This window comes from Scomber japonicus, chromosome 11, assembly GCF_027409825.1.
Source record: "Scomber japonicus isolate fScoJap1 chromosome 11, fScoJap1.pri, whole genome shotgun sequence".
Taxonomy (NCBI): Eukaryota; Metazoa; Chordata; class Actinopteri; order Scombriformes; family Scombridae; genus Scomber; species Scomber japonicus.
The window spans coordinates 28838018-28854221 of NC_070588.1; the positions used below are offsets into that span (position 1 = coordinate 28838018).

The 16204-nt window shown below is 39.2% G+C and overlaps 1 protein-coding gene and 2 non-coding genes across 3 annotated transcripts; 2 read left to right on the plus strand and 1 right to left on the minus strand.

Annotated features, from left to right (window-relative positions):
- Positions 1–432: 432 nt before the first annotated feature.
- dhrs12 (dehydrogenase/reductase (SDR family) member 12) lies at positions 433–7001 on the minus strand. Its single transcript, XM_053329006.1, has 10 exons — positions 6848–7001; positions 5419–5552; positions 5095–5177; positions 4470–4562; positions 4262–4343; positions 3690–3751; positions 3206–3310; positions 3030–3120; positions 994–1131; positions 433–902 (listed from the first exon to the last, which is right to left on the minus strand). Exons 1-10 carry the CDS (start codon positions 6901–6903, stop codon positions 790–792), a joined length of 957 nt encoding a protein of 318 aa, XP_053184981.1. The 5' UTR covers positions 6904–7001; the 3' UTR covers positions 433–789.
- Positions 7002–7246: 245 nt separating this feature from the next.
- Positions 7247–7355, plus strand: trnal-caa (transfer RNA leucine (anticodon CAA)). Its single transcript has 2 exons — positions 7247–7284; positions 7310–7355. It is a non-coding gene; the product is annotated as a tRNA-Leu (tRNA).
- Positions 7356–8350: 995 nt separating this feature from the next.
- On the plus strand, positions 8351–8460 carry trnal-caa (transfer RNA leucine (anticodon CAA)). The gene is made up of 2 exons: positions 8351–8388; positions 8415–8460. It is a non-coding gene; the product is annotated as a tRNA-Leu (tRNA).
- The last annotated feature ends 7744 nt before the right edge of the window (positions 8461–16204 follow it).

Genomic DNA, 16204 nt, shown 5'->3' on the forward strand with positions numbered 1-16204 from the left:
CAAATGTCCAAAAGTTCCAAAACTGCCCAAGTTAATTTAACCCTCCTGTTGATAGGTGTTATCTCAAAAATTAGGTATAATTTCATTTAAATGAGGCCTTTTCAACGTCATTTCCAACAATATGTGTAAAAACTGTGGTAATAAGTTGGAATGAAGTTGACTGAAAATGTCTAACACGGAACTGGGTGATAATTTATATATTATGTTTTTAAACAGTCAAACTAAACCAGGACAAGGTTGACGGGAAGAAAACAGGAAGGTTAAATACAGCTGCTCACTTTTTATTATCATTACTTATTTTTGTCTGAGTAGAAAAAGACTCTACTGTCCACTGTGTGTCAAAGGGTTAGCCATTTGCAAAGAAATAAATGCAAAAGCCAAAGCCATTTATTACAAGTGTTTAATTACTTTAAAAGAATACATTTTACAGAAATTAATATACAAAGTAGCATTGTGTGTTATAAATATTAAATCATACTTTATTCATACATTTCTCCCCTGCAGGCCTGATGATAACTTCAGTACTGTAGCATGTTAGATTATAGTGTTTTAGTAGATTTAGTAGAAGTACATTTTTATTGACTTTAACTTCACTGATAAAAGTACTGAGTATACAATATTCTTCTTTCTCTCTCAAAACTATTTCACCACATTTCAAGATTGTTCTAAAAATGAAACCTGTTTTTTGGGGGGTCAAAAATGTAAAAATGTACAAAAGCAAGATCATGTAAACATTCATTCATTATTGAAGAGTGTCTGGTTTAAAAAAAAAAGACATTTGCAAAATCATCAAGGTTTGAACTTGAGGGCGAGCTCGTCCAACGCCGCCACCAGCTTCTCCTCCTCCTGAGCTGTGGACCTGGAGGAAGCCAGAGGGAGGTGCGTCGCCACCGCTTTACGATCTGGAAGAAATTTTGGAGTTATGATTAGATTTTCACCTCTCTAAATGCAAGGCAAATATCACAAAGAGAGAAGGAGCTCTGTGTTTCTGACCCTGGAAGAAGAGTCCGCTGGGCTGCTTGGAGGCAGACAGAGAAGCAGCAAGCCACACCACCGTGTCTGCACCCATCGCCTCCGTCCTCAGTCTGGACTGCATCTTAGCGTGGAAGGAAGGCATGGAAGACTGGACGGCTGCAGAGAGGAAGACAAAGCAAAATGCAGATGAGTATTAACAGATGTGGTGTTATACTGTACATGCTGCTCGCTATTACACTGTACAGCTAACATGCATTGATTTGGTTTCTCAAAGCAAAAACCAACATAGAAATCACATTTGCTGCTTTTAGTTTCACATTTTTGTTAAGTGAAAATGTTCTGGGTTTTGGACTAAACAAGCAATCTGAAGACTCCCTTTTGAATTCTAGAAACTTGTGATGGACATTTTTTCTGACATTTCTTAGACTAAATGATTATTAAAAAAACAGTCAAATTATTCATCTCACTCTTCACACTAGGCATGTCATGATAACTACATTTATTGGACGAAATATTGTCTCATAAATAATCAGAATAAATGATATTATTGTCATTTTATACCACTGATATAATGATAATATAATAGCATAATAATGCTAGGGGGGAGAGGGAGTGTAAATGATTGGTTGATGGTCATTTTATGTGTGGCTTATTTTTCTTTTAGTTTCCTTATCCATTTCCTCCATCCTTTTGTCTTGGATCTTTTATTTTGAAGGCTTTGTGAGCAAAACAGGAAGTAGACGCAATGGTTGTCTTGGAGACGGTGACTTGCTAGCGCAATGGGCCCATCAATTAACGGTGTTAAAGTCAGTGTAAAGTAAGAATAAATATGTGTTCTGAGTTTGACATACCACAGAAAAGTGTGTTGTTAACCACCCTGTCAAATTGGAATGATTAAAAAATCATTCTCTGCTCCCAAACGCTGAAACCCCGCCCCCTACCAAGAGTCGGCTGTCAATCAAAGTCACCACCCTACCAGAAACATGGACGCTACGTCTGCTTTCTGCTGCAAACTCAGCAGTTAGCTCGGCGGCTAACTGGCTAACTGTAGACTGTAGTAGCAGTAGTGTGCTGAATGTATTTATACCTCTATAGCAGCAGGGGCGGTCTAAATGGTTGAAATGCTTTTTACACCTTTTTTAGAAATACACTTATGACCTATTTAATGTGTTTAGAAGAAAATGTTTGAATTTACACAGTCTTTAAGAAAAGATTATTAAGTTATTATTTATGATAAATGATAATAATAATAATAACTTTATTTTGTATAGCGCCTTTCATGAAACCCAAGGTCGCTTCACAATAAATAAACATCATAAATAAATGAGACCTATCTGGAAAGGGAACAAGGTATTGTTTGTTTTGTTGCATTTTATTAATAATGTATTTATAATATATTTATGTTAAGTAATATTTATACTTTTTTAGACTAATTTGTAACGGTTGATGATAACTGTTGAAAGCAATGGATGGATGAATAACGGTTAAATGCTAGATCATAACTTGTGATTTTATTTTATAAATATGTCAGTGAATCCTTTTATTGATGCCTGTCTGTTCATTTTAATGGACTTTGAGTGACATTTGAGTTATACTAATTTATTTGTTATCTATTGGTTGTAGCTCTTCAGTGTTTTTGGAAGAACAGAAAGGACAATCATTGTTCAAATCAAAGGATAACGGTAAACATAAGTAATAACAGCTTGTTATTGCTTGTGTACTTACATATTATTTATTGTTCTTTATTCTTTTTATTTTTGCTGCTGTAACACTGCTGCATGGGACTAATAAAGGAATATCTTATCTTAACTAGGCTTTGCATTAATATAATATTATATTATCATTATGTCAGTGGTATAAAATGATCTTCAATATTATCATTTATCGCGATTATTTCTGAGACAATATATGGTCCAGTAAATGTAGTTATCAGGACAGGGCTAATCTTTACACTTCACATTAAACCTCAGTTAAACCACATGTGTTGCTACAGCTGCTGTCAGACTCTGAAGGACCCAGCAGTGAGATTTGAGAGAGCGTAATGTTTGGTGTACCTGGTGTGTCGGCCCAGCCGGGGTGCATGGAGGAGAAGTGGATGTCTTTGTGCTGGGAAGCCCATCTCTCTGTCAGAATCACCTGCTGTCTCTGTCAAAAGGAAAACACTTCAACAAACACAGATACATGCAGTGTTTAGTTGCTAAGTGAGTGTCTGGTGCACAGCTGTGGTTACTTTGTTCTGAGCGTAGACCATGGTGCCGTCAAACGTTCCCTTCTCAACCTGCAGGTCGTCTACGTTCAGCTTCTGTGTGAGCATCCCGCCTGAAGACACTGTGACCTGCACACGAGATGTTTACTTTAACCCTCCTGTTGTCCTCCAGTCAAGGAAGGAAAGGAGGCAGGAAGGAAGGATGGAAGGGAGGAAGAAAGAAGGAAAGGAGGGAGGGAGGAAGGATGGAAAGATGGAAGGGAGGAAGAAGGAAGGAAAGGAGGGTGGGAGGAAGGATGGAAGGGAGGAAGGAGGAAGGAAGGAAGGGAGGAAGGAGGAAGGAAGGAAGGAAGGAAGGAAGGAAGGAAGGAAGGAAGGAAGGACGGACAAAAGAAGGAAGGAAGGAAGGTAGGAGGGAGGGAGGAAAGAAGGAAGGAGGGAGGGAGGAAGGGAGAAAGGAAGGTTAAAAGAAAGAACCAGTGACAGTTAATAGCGGTCACTCACTCACCACTCTGGGGTCTTCAGCGTTCTTCAGAGCAGGTATCAGAGCTGTGGTGAGGACGTATGTACCTGAAATAACGAGGAAATAAAAGGTCACTTGAACTCATCATTAACTTAGAATCTCTGTTTTTTATATTTGTACTGGATTCTGTTTCCAGCTGTTTAATGTGAAGCTGCTGTGTTCATAAATACACACACGTTTGGCTTCTTTTGGTGAAAGAACAAGAAGGATTGATGTAGAAAAAAGGGGATTTTCACATTTTTTTGGTACTAATCGAAATGTGTCTAGAGGACAAAGTATTGAACATTGGTATTAGATGTCTGGTCATATTAGTACTTATTCTTCGATCAGATTATTTACCATTTCAATCTGAATTGAGCCAATCTGATCTGTTTTTTCAGGCACATTTCTTGTTGTACTGCTGCTTTTATTTAATCATTTACACTAAAATTTGAGACCTTTTCTTACATGAACAAAAAGAAGATTGTAGAAAAGATCATAATTCATATTTCTCAAAACATGTCTACAGAAACGTAGGTATGTTAACCAAATGAACAACACTTCTCTTTGTTCCTTACCAAGTGTATTAGTGGCAAAGTTCTTCTCTAACCCTTCCTCTGTTAGCTCTCTCTGGTTCACCATGCAGCCTGCATTGTTGATCTGGTGACAAATGACAAGTGATGAAATTACAGTGCAACATAGTATGAGTGTGTGTGTGTGTGTGTTTATATATGTGTGTGTGTGTGTGTGTGTGTGTGTGTGTGTGTGTGTGTGTGTATCACCTACCAGCACATGTACACTGTTGTTTTGTGAGAAGCTCTGGGCGAACTCCCACACTTGTCTGATGCTGGACATGTCAACGATGTGGACATGGACATTCTGAATAAACAGAAAACATCATTATAATAATTATACTACTACTACTACTACTACTACTACTACTACTACTACTACTACTACTACTACTACTAATAATAATAATGATAATGGCTCAGTGATACACTTTGTCAGGAGTTACAGTGTTATTCATGTTTCTGTTTCATACACTGTAAAAAGTTATACATTTTTTTTATTAGATTTGGACCTGTTGCTGACTTAAAAGCTATTCAGACTGTGACAGAAGAAGGTCTCTGATCTCTTGTTGAGTCAGTTTGTTGTTTATGTCACACATGATTCCTACATGGGCTGCACTTTGAACAAAAATGGATGTCACAAATTGTTTAGTGTTGAAGGAGGGCCAAAGCACAAAGAAAAGGCTGTTTTTGGAAGTGTAAGCCCTCTAGTGGACAAACTGTTACTCTGTTAGAGGTAAACAAAGACAGTGGAAAGCAGACAGACAGACAGACAGAGACAGACAGACAGACAGACAGACAGACAGACAGAGACAGACACATGATATGTGGCATCTCACCTCATTTTTACTCCGTTCTACTATTTCATCTTTGGCTGCGTCTGCTCGCCCTTTGTTTCGACAAACCATGTGAACAGTTCCTCCTGCACATAAACACATGTCAGTGGACTCACATCACATCAAAGATTATATAAAAGTCAGAAACAGGCTGTACTGCTGTTGTAGAGGTGTCCAAAAAAAAAAAAAAAAGCCTAGAAATGTAAGTTCTAAAGTTACATTTCTATGCATAACACACATGATGCACTGTGGATGCAAATATATGTATCTTGTATAAACTCTAACTAAACTCTGTCTGCTGTTAACTGTGGACACTCTAACACTCACCTCTGTTGGCTATTTCCTGCGCTGTGGCTTTTCCTATGCCGCTATTGGCTCCTGTTATCACAAAGGACCTCCCACTCAGGTTCACCTCCAGGTCTGCTGGAACGAAATGCTTGGCTGCAGCTTCATAGCCGCACCTGTTAGGAGCAAAGTGCAGTATGGTATAGACTCACAGTAAGTATCACACTGCAACATCCAGTCTGCTTTAGTCTAGTTGTTGGTTTTGATATCATCTGCAGCTTTCATGCATCATGTATTTCATTCTTACTATGAAAATAAAACCTGACTATCTGTTTATAAGACTGTGTGAACATGAAAGCTGATGATGACTTACTTTCAATCAGTGATCGCTTCATCTTACATGTAGAAATATTTTACTTATTGGAAGTAGAGTTTGACCGATATATCAGTCAGCTGATAATATTGGCCGATATTCACATCGGTGTCAATTAATATGATACGATTTTTAGTTATATAGGCAGCATTTTATGTATATATGACTATTTTTCTTAATTCATGTTTAATATATGCATATGTTGTTGTTTTTTTCCGTTTGTTACACATATTTAAAAAAAATTAATAACTATTCAAAATATTAAATTACTGTTTCAGTGCACTGATGTCATTTTGCAGACTTTCATTACATTTGTGTTTATCGATATATATATATATATATAAATGTAGTGTATAAATTAGATTATCAGCCAATATATTGGAATTTCTTTGGTCACTAATATCGGTCCTAACATCGGTCCCAAAAATCCAGTATCAGTCTGGCCCCTAATTTGAAGTATATTTAACTATTTGAGGAAAAATCATTACGAATCATAGATGATTGTCTTCTAACTGATATAATTATTGCAGGTAACATGTGACAGTATTATCACCATTATCTTGTCTTATCTTTCATAAGTGTTGATGATTTGTTTTGTTGAGTAAGAGAAGCTATTTCCTCCTCAAGACTAAAAATATCATTGATGGCGAGAAAAAAAAATGGATGAGAAGAAATATATCATTATCCATACTGCTGGAACAACCCCACATTTACTTATTGATGAATCAATGAAGTCATTGATCAAGCAAAGATAACAATCAATGAGTCCAGCTTCTCAGAGAGGACTTTCTACTACTTGCTCTAGATTGAATGTGTGGATTTGACTTGTTGGTTAAGTGTCAGAGGCATGTTTACTCATGTTATAGACTATAGTACAGCCTTTGTATTGAGTATTGCATAAGTCCTACTAGTTACCACTACCTGTGCCACACATATAACAGCTACATACTATCACTAACAAAGCAACATGTGTGTGACTTTAAGCCTCATAATCCTGTCTGATAGCAGATCTGAAGGACAACACCACAAAAGTAGGATCAGGTAAATGTTCACTTTACATTAGAAGCTCTCAGTAGAAATAATAATCTATCCACTTACTTTGTATATTCTTGGAGTCCTTTCATTAACCAAACGGCATTCCTGTAAATGGACATGTTTAACGAAAAAGTAACCGCTCAGCTTGTCCTGTCGAGCTTGGTTCACTGTTAGTTTCATAAGAATGACTGCTGCTGGTTATGTGTGTATGTTATGTAGTAAGATGAACGGGGAGTCACGTGTATGATCACCGGAAGTAGCTACGTTATACAAACATTGTAGCGCCCCTGGTGGACCATATTACTGTGAATACGAATAAATAACATTAAGCTACTCTTTTATTTTAACATATGACTTTTAGATTGAGTAAAACGAAAAAAGACAGAAAAAGGAAAAATATAATAGTAACACCAACTGAAATAGTCACTATTAATAAGAATGTTTCGGCGAAATCTTGCAGTTGTCAGGATGGCCGAGTGGTCTAAGGCGCCAGACTCAAGGTAAATCCTTCCTGTGAAAAGGGACTTCTGGTCTCCGAATGGAGGCGTGGGTTCGAATCCCACTTCTGACACTAAACCTTTTGACACCGTATGGATAAACTGCAACACCCGCTTACACATTATAACAATTATTTTTATTATTGTTACTATAAAGGATATAAATATTTTTCCACCACTGGAAAGAAAATACTGATGAGTGTTTCAGTGTTATAGTCTGTATTTAATCATATGGACTTCAGTGTGACGGGCTTAAATCTGACTTTGCATTTAGTTTTCAATAATAATATTCGCCACTATCAGAAGAGTATATGTGCAGGCTTGTGTGTGTGTGTGTATTTGTGTGTTTGTTTGTTGTCAGTTGTTCATTGACCAGTGGAGTCAATTGCAACAAATAATAATAATAATGCAACAAAAGTGATGTTTCATCTCCTCCTTTATAGGGACATTTTACATTGTGACCACTGATATCAACACACATTAACAATAACACATTTCCAAAGCCCTGTGCACGGTAATGGAGCAGCAGCGCCCTCTGTTGGTAACGGCAGAGAGGAAAAAGCTTACAGCACCAGGCCCGACCCTGCTTAACTTCCGAGATCAGACGAGATCGGGCGAGCAACTACACATGCTGCAGAAAGCATATTTAAATATGACATTATTCAAACAGTGTTTGGGATTCACGTGTTCGTCCTTTCTATTCTTTACAAAAGACGAGTCTGGTGATATTCTATATGTTTTCATAAAATCCCATTACAAGACCCAGTCTAACAGTGAATTGATCCTTCGAACAAGCGACTGGCCAAAACTTGATATTTTGAGTTGTGGCTTAACTAAACTAAACGTCGTCTGTGACACGTCAAACGTTCATTTTAAAATAGCTTACTTGATGCCTTCAGTTGTGAATAACAATCTCTCGGCCTACACGTCCTCTGGTTAAATAAGGCAGCAGCTAATATTACACCAAAAAAGCTTTAAATTGCCATGTCAATAGGCATGAAAACGTTGATCAGTCTAACATTCGTTAGCAGTAATCAAACAGCCTTCTTGCCAGTACTCTTGTACAGTTGTCAGGATGGCCGAGCGGTCTAAGGCGCCAGACTCAAGGTGACAAACCTTCCTAAGAACGGGACTTCTGGTCTCCGAATGGAGGCGTGGGTTCGAATCCCACTTCTGACAACAACCTTTTCTCTGTTCGTAAGGATAACTTTGAATCGTACAGTTCCTTTCTCTCATCACTTGTTGATGTGAGATATTTATTCTTAACACGTTTTAACACTTTGGATGTGACCTTAAGGTTTTGTTTAACAGTAGCTTAAATGTAAACATCAAAATTTAACTCACCTGTATTAACTACTAATTAATAAAAAAAAAACATTTGATAATAAAAAAACAATGATTGGTAGATTTTTGGAAAAAAATAATTAGTAAACACCAAGCCTATACAAAGATGTTTAGCAGCAGTGGTTATAGCTTGTATTGCACCCTGGGTGAACCCCCCCTTCAATGGCCCCAGCAACCCCCCTTTGCCACCTTCCGATAGTAGCATGTCCTGCTGTGACACTTTTACTTATTGCATCAGTAGCTACTGGACAAAAAACAGCCTTCACTTTAACCACCTAATAAAGATCATACATTACTAGCAGGGTTGGAAAGGTTACAAGGCTACTTGAACCAGCTACTTGAACCAGGTCGTAACAAATGAGGGCTTGTCTTAACCGTAATGCCATTTTTGGGTTTTTATTTTTATTTTCTTGATAATTTTGGGCTCTGTTCATGCATATGGCATCACATTTTCCAGTTATTTTTTAAATATTATTTCAACATATCACATATAATAGCTCTATACTAAACTGTAAAGAAATCATTTTAGAGCCCTGGCTTCAAAGTGGTAGCTGTTTTTTCCCAACAGATGGCGCCATTTAGCTATATTTTGCCTATGGGAGAATACAATCCAGTGCTTCCCCGTCCTGCTTGTTATGTATTATGAAGCACAGCAGACCAGTGAAAAATGTGACTGTATCCAGAATGACCTGGATGTGTGGTATGTATGTGTGTATTGAAAAATAAATGTGTGTGTGTGTGAGTGTATGTACATAAATGTGTTTATGTGCTGATACAAATGGAGAATTTGTATTGTCTTAAGTCTCTCTCTCTCTCTCTCTCACGCACACACACACACCCACATACATGAATGCAGGTCGTCAAACCCAATAGAATAAAATATAACACTACAAACGTGCTGTACATTTACTGTATAAGTAAGTCAGTTATTGAGCTTTGAGCATTTAAAAAAAAAAACAGTTGTACTACTTAAATGGGCATTTAAAGGGTTAAAATGGGTTATGGTCTTTTGACACTAACATTTTTGTCCCTAATGTGCCATGTGTAACATTTTCTAAAATAATGCATAAGGATAAAGGTTAGTATAGTGAAAGTGTGTTTGGTGCATCAGGGCTCATGGTGTCACTCTGCTGCTGGTTAGTTGATTTGGTCCAAATGTATACTGGCATGGTGCTTTTGTATTGGGAAATACATCATGTGTATTGGGATTTTCCCATTCGGCCTAAGTGTGTTTACAAGATATTTAACCGACAAAAGCAGTCCATAATGTCCAGTAAACACAGCATGCTCATGTCTCTTTAAAAACAAGATGTGGCCTCGCTTCCCGCTACCAAAATCCTTCGCCTTCACAGGGTGTCCTCCCAGTTGAGACAGTGCCAGGTGGTGACAGTCACATTTTCCCACCCAGTGTTGGAGATCTTTGTCACTATACAGGAAGTGGTAAGAGAAACAGGGAATATTGAGATGACAGGCAGCTGTTAGAAGTTGTAGACCTAAATAAATGTACTCTATTGAAACCAATATAACAAAAACAATCATGGCTAGTTTCAATTCAATACTAAAGAGAATCATTTCCATTGATCAGTGTTGATGATGTGTTTTCTTCTGTTTGCAGAGCATCTCAGTCTGCAATGTGGTGTGGTCTGAATAGTGATACACCTCTGGAGCACGTTGTATTATTTGATGTATTTTTTTGTGGTGTTTTTGATGTTCTGTCCTCATTTTTCAGACCTTCTGTTTCGCCCTCTGTTCTGGTCATCAGTCTAAATTTTGAGTTTATGCTTCTTGTCTCCCCTGTTTTCATCTAATGTGTTGTGCCACTTGGAAATACTGTCTTTTTCTGGGGGTGGGGGGTGGGAGGTCTGTTTTTAATGCTTGGTTTGCACTATTTCGTCACTTGCTAAATAAAAAGCTAGATCGTTGAGCTTGTGGTCAAACACTATTAACATGTTTTGACCAGTGAGGAATACTACACTATAAAGTAACCACTGCATGTACAGAGGGACATTTAGTGTGACAGCTGAAGATCTCTGATATCAAGTTACAACATAAAACGTGAAAAAGAGATATCACCTGGGAATGTTAAAGACAGCAACAAAAACAGAAAATCTATAGCAGCCATTTAAGCAATAAAATAGATAAAGATTTTGATTGAATTATTTTATTGTTTCTTAATCTATTTTTCCTCAGTTTTTGTTTCTTTTTGATTCTTGTTACTAATTAATGGGTAAATAGTTTGTTGTGTCAGTTTAAAATCATTTCCAGCATTGCAAGACATTAAAGACAGAACTAAAGTGAACCCATTAGGGGAGAGTGGGGTAAGTAGTGCCAATTTTTACTTAAAGTGCCCTTATAGCAAGGGGATAACAGTAATGGCTCCAACTAAGATATCTACAAATAGTTTGCGATGTTGTGCTTCCCTGGGAACAATTACTTTGGATCTTAAACAAACTGTTTGAGAAATATAGCTTTAGAAAAAAAAGTAGTCTTGTGGCACAACTTGCCCCGGGTACGGGGTAAATTGTGCCATTAGAGAGAATACAGTGGGGTAAATTGTGCCATTGATAATTGAAGTAAAACTGATCATTTTAATCTCACAAACGATAATGCTATATAAAAGCAAGACAAATTCAATACAAATTACTTATAAAAACGTTTATTTAAACTTTAACAACATTTAGATTTTAACAACATTAAAGCAAATTTTCTATAACAAGGCCTATACGGTCACATGAACACAACTGACTCATACTCTACTAGGCCTACTACTGAACATCCCACTTGTCAATGCTGCAGGGGAATGTGAATTTATGCTCCCTTCTGGCTGTACCACCAAGTTTTTGTGGTGTGGCTAGTTTTTTGAGCACATCACCTCTAGTGATGACTCCTTCATCATTCTCTCTAAATGTGAAGACGGGCTTTCCATCAACTGACCTCTTACAACTTTGCTTCAGAAACTTTGCACTGATCTCGTCACCTTCAATATTCTCCACCAATCCAACATAGTTATAGGATTTGGATTTTTTACCTGCAAACTTCACAATGACAAAGTCACCAGCAGACAGATCCTTGTCACCATCATCTGCATCACTCTGACCATCTGAACTCTCATAATCAGTGGTATCGCTAAGTGGAATCAGAAAGTCACTCTCTTCTGAGCTACTGGAGAGCACTTTCTTTTTGGGTTTGGTTGGTTTTGACCCTTTCAGGGTCCCCTTCTTATTTCCATTCCTTTTCTTCTTTTCAGCCTGTTCCTTTTCTCTGCTGTGTGTCTTCTCCAGGCCATCTTCTGCCTCATCATTGGTGGTGGAGTTTTCTTCTGAGCTACTGTACGTTCTCTTCTTGGTTTTGTTTTGATTTGCAGCTTTCATAGCCCTTTTCTTCTCTTTTTCATTCTTTTTCTTTGTGAGCCTTCTCCAACTCCATCTTCTCAGGTGTGTCGGTCAAGATTCTTGTTTTCACTTTCTTTTTTACAATTCTTTTCTTTCTTTCTGTGGCTTTTGGCAAGGGAAGAATGACTTCTGGAGACACATAACCCAAGTGAGCAGATTCTTCACTTGATAAGTGCTTGGGATTTAGCAGAGTGGCAGGTGGCTCTCCTGGGTCTGGACCTGCTTGAAGGAAAGGAAAGGAAAGGAACTTTATTGTCATTGAACACAGGGAACAACAAGATTTTGTGGTCAGATGGAGGGTAAGCTTGAGCCGCGCCACTATGTGCACCGCCAGTATTGGCCTACAAGACTTTTTTTTTAAATACCTGTGACATGTGTGGGCTCATGTGATGGTCCAGGCAGGTGAGCAGCTGCACTTGTGGAGGGCTCTTCTCCAGGCAGGTCAGCAGTTGCACTGGGTTCATCTTCTGGATTTGCCCTGTCTGTCACCACTGATGGTGCATAGTCTTCTTCCGGGAAGATGCCCCTGTTGAAAGGATATATGCCTGTTGCTCTAAAACCTGAGGTTATGTTTGTTGGTGACATTGCAGAGAGGAACGCTTGCTTCACAAGTTCCGGGACCTTGTAAATCGATACGGTTCGCCCAGGATGTGATCGCATGATAGGTTTTGAGTGGTCCGTAGACAGTTTTGTCTAATGGTTGCAAGCGGTGTGAGGTGTGAGGTGGCAGGGTGAGCATAATGACCCCATTCTCTTTAGCAGTTGTCACTGACTTAAGTGAGATGTGAGACTCATGGTTGTCCAGAATGAGCAGGACTGGGTGATCGGTGGAGCAATTGGTGTGGCGGATGAAGAGCTCCAGGAAGATGAGGAAGGCGTCTTCATTCATCCATCCAGACTTTGTACAATGACCAATGGAACCTGCTGGTGATCCATTCATGAGGCTGTCATTGAAGCGGACACGCGGGAAAATGAACATGGGTGGGACTGCATTTCCAGTGGCGTTTACTGCACAGGCCAAAGTGACAAGCTCTCCTCTTTCGGCAGATGTTACTGAACCCACTTGTTTCTTCCCTTTCTCTGTGACAACCTGCTTGGGTGTCTGCACTGTTGTCACACCAGTTTCATCCATGTTGTACATCATGTGTGGCGGGAAGCTGTACCTGAAATTAGATAAAAGGTAGTGCTGATGATCAGAGAAGTTAAAGCAGTTTTACCATACTTGGATGTGGTTGTGTGTGTAAATGTCAACTCTGCTGCTGAGGACAGAAGACCCTCTAGAGGTGTGTGTGTGTGTGTGTGTGTGTGTGTGTGTGTGTGTGTGTGTGTGAGTGAGTGAGTGAGTGTGTGAGTGAGTGAGTGAGTGAGTGAGTGAGGCGCCTTGGAGTGTACATGTGATCATATCAGCATGTCAAAGCCAGATGATGATTAAGTTACCTGTCCATCACTTTATAGAGGTTATCAAAGAACTCCCCCACGTTGTGCTTATTAAAGGCAGAAGCTCTTCCAAGAGAGGTTGCTTCAGGAACGCGGCATGCCAAATGGTATCGTGCCTTAAAGGCATTGAACCAATCAGGTCCTAGAAAAGGAGCAACTGAGACGTTACTGACACGCTGCTGAAATGTTCCCGGTGGAGACACTCTCATTGATTATAGTATTACCTATCAGCTCCGGTGACCGCGGCGCAGCTGTAATGTGCCGCTGCCGGACCCAGTGGAAATTGGGCTTTAAAGCCTCAGCAGCTGCTCCCGCTCCGCAGGTAGCATTTCTATTTTTGACGGAGCCGTTTCCAACTCGCGACAAGCTCAAAAGAGCAGATTGCACCAAACAGGAAGTCCGACACTGAATCGGCATAATAAAACTTCCGTTTTTCAAAATAAAACAACCCATGCAGCCTCCCGATCGTATTTCAGCAACAAACAGGAATAAAACAGACAGATAAAGACTCCATCTAGCTACGTAACCTACTGACAGATGGGATAAGCACAAAAATCAAAGAAAATTACCAAATCAACCAAAATTGAGCAAATTAACAAAATCGGGCCGTTTAGTTGTGCTGCTACTACAGTAATTACTGTAGACTAAAGGCACTCGTTCGGATTTGATTGGGCTGCCGTAATTACTGTATTAACAGTGCAACTTCATTTTAAAAGGCAGCTTTCTCTACCAGAGCATGCTCCGGTCCGCTGCTGTAACGCTCCCGGTGTGAGTTGACGCCGGGCAGAGGACGGAGCTAAACCGTAGCACAGCGGTTCCGCACCGCTGACGAACCCAGTGGAAATCCCCAGTAAGCCTTGCTCACCATGTGTCCCATGCTGCTCCAGGGTCATATTTGAAGAATATATGATGTGTGTGTCTATTTCTAGACTCCTGACCTTATTTCTACAAGCAGGTGGCCACAGCAATGACTGCACTGAAGGAGATTAACATCATCCATGCAGATATAAAACCAGATAACATAATGTTGGTGAATAATCAGATAAGACCACTTCGAGCCAAACCTATAGACTTTGGCTTGGCCATTTCACAGCACAAGATCAGGAAGGGCATGCTAGTGCAGGCCCTTCATTATAGGTAAGAGCTATAGAGATATTGATAATTAGTGCCACGGGTTCTCAGCTCCGAGCCGGGTTCTCAGCACCTTTGAGAAAATCCCAACAATATATACATCAAAACGTGCAGCTCAATCAGGGGAGGGGTGGTATGACTTTTGGTGTTGAAATTCCAATTTTTCCCAAAGTTATTCCCAAAAAAACAGGAGATTTCTCCATTGGAAATGAATGGGAAATTTTTGAAAACCCCCAAAAATTTCACCTTTTTTCAGAGTTGTCTAGCTCTCCCATACGTACCCATACTCATTCAAACTTTAAAACGGAGGAAAACTTGTGCTCTCTCCAAAACACCAAATTATTTTTACATAACATGTAAACTTTTCAAACTATGAGCAGTCAAACGAGGAGTGGATATCACTTTTTCTTCAAAGTTAGAGTGGAAGCGGCAGTTAGCTAGAGTGTGAGAAGCAGTAAAAAATAACCTTAATTTTTGTTCTTAACTCGAGCTCACGGCCAAACCGTAAAAAGGAGACAAATAATTTTTGGTCAAAATGTAGACATAGGTGTTGGGATTCATAAAATGTGAAGTGGACAGGCGGGGTCTGCACAAAATTTAAACGGGGGGGCCGAGACCGGCCGCAATACCTGTCTCGCTCCCCATTGAACCTAATGTAATCGTCTTCTTTTTACAAAATAATCTCACTCTGTGTTCACACTGAGTTTACTCACTCACTTTAAGGAATATCTGAATAAAATAAACACTGACAGAATCTGCCGGCTTCTGTCTCTCACGGTGTTTTCGGTTTTTGGACAGGCGTTTCGGTTTTCTCACAGTTTGCAATTGTTCGGGACCTTGTCAGAAGCCAAATTCTTCAGAATTTTAAGATTTTTTTCCAAGCAGATCCTCAAATCGCCGTAGCAACCGCACGGCCTTAGCTGACTTTAGCAACCTGTCGCTGGGCAGAATCTGACCTACTTTTTTGTGATTGGCTAATTCTACCTGTCTGTCTGTTTTGCCAGTTAACCGAGCTAATTCATTTGAATGGAGTGATTAATTCATGTTTACTGTGGGCAAAATAAATAGTTTTATTGTTTTGTATTGTAGTTATATGATTTGTGGTATATAAAAAGATTCAACATTTATCAATAGAAGATGAACAAAATGTACATAATATAATCTCATACAACCGAGTCATTGAAAATAAAAAGTATAAAAAAATCTACTCTCTAAATGATTTGAAGATTTACTTAACCACTTAACACACGCCACTGTTTTTTATGCTGCTAGCCTAAACGACATGCCCAAGTTGTGAGCAGCACAGATCCCACATAGTTTGAGACTTAGATATGTGTCTGGTATCATTGGAAAGGAAACACTCTCAGGATTCTTGTACAAGTGTCTGTGTGATTCTGTGACTTACTGACAAAGAGTGGCAGAGGTTACAATGATGGGGTTGTTTACTCGCCCATAGGTTTGCCTTTACAATGACATGTGTACAGACATTCAGGGACCTCTCAGCGGGATATAGACACAATGAGGCCACAGCCACATGTCTTGGCTTCATGCAGTCCATTTGGAGTCAAAAGACCAAAAGATGAATTTTTCTGAATTATTTTTCAACAGGTATGTCCATG

What these genes read in the sequence shown, in the direction of transcription:
- dhrs12 (XM_053329006.1), bottom strand. Translation starts at nt 6,903, where the DNA reads ATGTCCATTTACAGGAATGCCGTTTGGTTAATGAAAGGACTCCAAGAA. An exon ending in TGGTCTACGCTCAGAACAAA is followed by an intron (nt 3,121 to 3,205) that starts GTAACCACAGCT and finishes TCCTTTTGACAG; the next exon opens with AGACAGCAGGTGATTCTGAC. An exon ending in CGGCTGGGCCGACACACCAG is followed by an intron (nt 1,132 to 3,029) that starts GTACACCAAACA and finishes TCCTCTCTGCAG; the next exon opens with CCGTCCAGTCTTCCATGCCT.